At 53.5% G+C, this 3073-nt stretch overlaps 1 protein-coding gene across 1 annotated transcript; it reads right to left on the bottom strand.

Annotated features, from left to right (window-relative positions):
* Positions 1–317: 317 nt before the first annotated feature.
* On the bottom strand, positions 318–2868 carry LOC123407233 (endoglucanase 20-like). The gene is made up of 8 exons (XM_045100323.1): positions 2641–2868; positions 2130–2342; positions 1814–2017; positions 1633–1710; positions 1374–1526; positions 1161–1269; positions 905–1074; positions 318–804 (listed from the first exon to the last, which is right to left on the bottom strand). The coding sequence occupies exons 1-8, from the start codon at positions 2866–2868 to the stop codon at positions 442–444; spliced, it is 1518 nt and encodes a 505-aa protein (XP_044956258.1). The 3' UTR covers positions 318–441.
* Between the last annotated feature and the right edge of the window lie 205 nt (positions 2869–3073).

Here is a 3073-nt window from a genome sequence, read left to right as displayed (position 1 = left end):
AGTTTTATTATGTTTAATTAATGTAATGGGGACGCGTAGACTCTCGTCGACCTTTATGACCGGCTTTTAATGTTTGTTTATTATTTTTGAAAATGTATTTTTTCACGCACCGGTAAAAATGGATCGGACCAGCATTGGACGAATGCGTCAATCCAAACGCCGAAGCGGATGTTGGTGTCTGTCGGGGGCTGACTCAAACGGACAAAATCGCCGTCCAAACGGTTGGAGCTGTTGACGCACACTTGTAGAAATTAATTTATGGTATATAATACGGCGATCACGAGCAGGTACAGACTTACAGAGTACTGGTAGTGAATGGATACGCTACAAGTACATTACACGTGGAAATTCAGCAACAGAACGTGTATATATATAGGTAGTAGTATACTAGTATCTCACGTTGCGTGGAACGAGTACGAGTGCATATGGTATCTTTGTGATCTACTTGTAAGTCGATAAAGTGGGCGACGCAGGTTTCTGACTCTGCCCCATGGCAGCAGCACATGCACCCACAAAGGCGGCGTTGATGTATGTCGCCGGCTCGGAGTGCGCGGAGTCCCCCCTGTTGTCGCCGAACTGGTCGTTCTCATCAGGCCCTCCGACGATGGCGCCGACATGGACGTTCGGGTTGGGGTCGCTCGTCGGCAGCCACGAGGAGAAGCCTTCATTGCAGGGGACCGCCCGGCTGAGAACCTCGACGGACGGGATGGAGGAGGCGCGGTGGTGGATGCGCCTCGGGAACGCGTCGCCGTGGCCCACCATGTACGACATGCCCATGGGGTTGCTCCCCAGGACGTAGTCGACCTGCAACACCACCGGACGCGACGCGTTGTCAGATCTCGGATGGATGGATGCTGAAGATCGGGTGCGATGAGGTGAGAAGATGGTGTTGCTGCTGGCTGACCTGTGATGCTGCGAACGAAGCGATCTGGTCCGGGGAGAAGCTCGCGGCGCTGCAGCGGACTCCGTCGGAGCCGCCCCAGGACCTGAGCGTCTTGGAGTAGACGGAGAGGACGAGCGCCGCCGTGGTGGCGTACTGCATGTTCACCGAATCGCGTGTGAACAGAAGCCCTCCTGCGGCACACAGGTCATGTGGAGAAGATATGAGAGGTTTTGGGCTGTTCTTCAGACAGAGTTCAGAGCACAGGCCGTGTACGTACCACGAGTTGTGCGTATCTGCGTGCCGCCGCTGTCAGGCATGAGGGCGCAGACGAAGGAGTCCAAGTTGGCCTTGTACCTCGCCAGATCTCTCCTTCCTTTCAAATACTCCTGAACAAATCACCGTGCAAAAAACAAAAAACTCCTGAAACACCTCGTCTGAAGTCTGAACCCGTGCATGGAGGCATGCATGAATCAATGTGCCACCTACGTACCTGTGTTGCGAGCATCTGGGCTCCGACCTGCTTGTTGTCCCAGCTGAACTCGTTGCCGGGGTTGCTGGAGCCCTGGTTCTGACGCAGGAAGTCGAGGTACTTGCCATCCCTGGTCGCCCGGTGGAGCCATGCCGAGGCCCAGAGCAGCTCATCCTGTTGTGGTGTGGTACTTAGATTTTGTTTCTCAACCAATAGATCGACCCAACAGTGAGTGGATCGATATCAACTTGTATGATCCATATATATGGTCTCTACTTACCTGATAGCCGGAGTAGGAGCAGTAGAATGGGCAGGAGGACTGGAAGGACCCCCTGTAATTGTTGGCCAGCTCGAAGAGCTGACCAAAGCCAAAAACTCAAACCGATGTTGTGATTCCTTTATTACAGTAGATTTATTAAAAACTACGAGAAACAACACCGCATGCTTTAGTTTGTGCGTACCGATTTGGACGCGGCCAGGAGACGCGAGGCGAACGCCTTGTCACCGTCTTCCTTGAGCACTAGGTAGGCCGCTGCAAGCGCCGCAGCCGCCTCGCCGGCGACCTCCGACCCGGGCGAGTCCGCGGTGATCTTGTACAGAGTCCTCGGCGTGTCCATGTCCTCCGGCCGCTCCCAGCACCCGTGGTCGGCGTTCCCGTCCCCCACCTTGAAGGCAACATCAACTAAGTAAATCTTGTCCGTCTCATGTGGTCTCATAGATGTGCTTCTTCTTTCAACGTGAAGTTAGTACTACTTAGTACCAAACCAATTACCAAACCTGGGTATAGAGGGTGGTGGGAGATGTGTGTGCGCGGAGCAGGAAATCGGCGCCCCAGTGGATCGCGGCCCGGAGGTTGCCCAGCTGCCCCACCGCCGCGACGTCGCCGCGGAACTCGATGGCACTCCAGCTCAGAAGGGTCACCGTGAAGGCCATCGGGAACCCGAACTTGACGTTGTCGCCGGCGTCGTAGTATCCACCCGTCAGGTTAACCTGTGATGATCGGCGTTCCACTATCAATCACTAAGCAAATTACAAGGTTTTTTTTTTTTCCATTTTACTGGCTCGTGATTCATCGTTGTAATAGTGCGTGTGCCAAAGTATGGTCCGTTTTGTTTTGCATGCATGCGCTGAAGAGAAAACTCGTATCTACTACTCTGTCCCATAATATACTATGACTTTTAACAGTTGGTACGGAAGGAGTAGAAGATTAAACATGCAGATTCAAACGTAGGAGAGGAGCAGTAGTTCATGATCGTCATACAGTAATAAGCTAATTAAGAAACGATACGTTTTCAGGCCGGCCGTCGGCGAGCGCGGAGTTGCCGCGCCACTGGACTCTCTGGTTAGCCGGCAGCCGCCCCGACCTCTGCCCCTCGAAGAACAGGATGGCCTTGGCCAGCGCGTCGCCGTAGTCGGGCGAGCCCAGGCACAGGCCATCGCCTCCAGCGTCTCCAAGCCCTACGTCGAAACAGTGATGCATCAGCATCATTGCCACCACCCATACCTTAACCGCCATTGTCACCATCTGTCTATGTTGCAGCTTGCAAACAATGTGCATATGTAGCGTGTAAGTGTCTGTTTTTCTTTTCCTTCTTGTTGTGATGGATGCAAAGCGCCATGGGCTTCAGCCATGCATTTATAGTGTGATGAGAATCGGTCGAGATTCCATCGATCGATCGAGCTGCATGTGCATGTGGTGTGCTGGGGACAAGCAAACGCAA

This window comes from Hordeum vulgare, chromosome 1H, assembly GCF_904849725.1.
Source record: "Hordeum vulgare subsp. vulgare chromosome 1H, MorexV3_pseudomolecules_assembly, whole genome shotgun sequence".
Taxonomy (NCBI): domain Eukaryota; kingdom Viridiplantae; phylum Streptophyta; class Magnoliopsida; order Poales; family Poaceae; genus Hordeum; species Hordeum vulgare.
This window is presented reverse-complemented; position numbering and strand designations above follow the sequence as displayed.

Coding starts and splice junctions, on each gene's coding strand:
- LOC123407233 (XM_045100323.1), bottom strand. CDS start 2,868: ATGGCGGTTAAGGTATGGGTGGTGGCAATGATGCTGATGCATCACTGT. Junction 2,343..2,640: donor CCGACGGCCGGCCTGAAAAC/GTATCGTTTCTT, acceptor CGATCATCACAG/GTTAACCTGACGGGTGGATA. Junction 1,075..1,160: donor GCAGATACGCACAACTCGTG/GTACGTACACGG, acceptor TGTGTGCCGCAG/GAGGGCTTCTGTTCACACGC.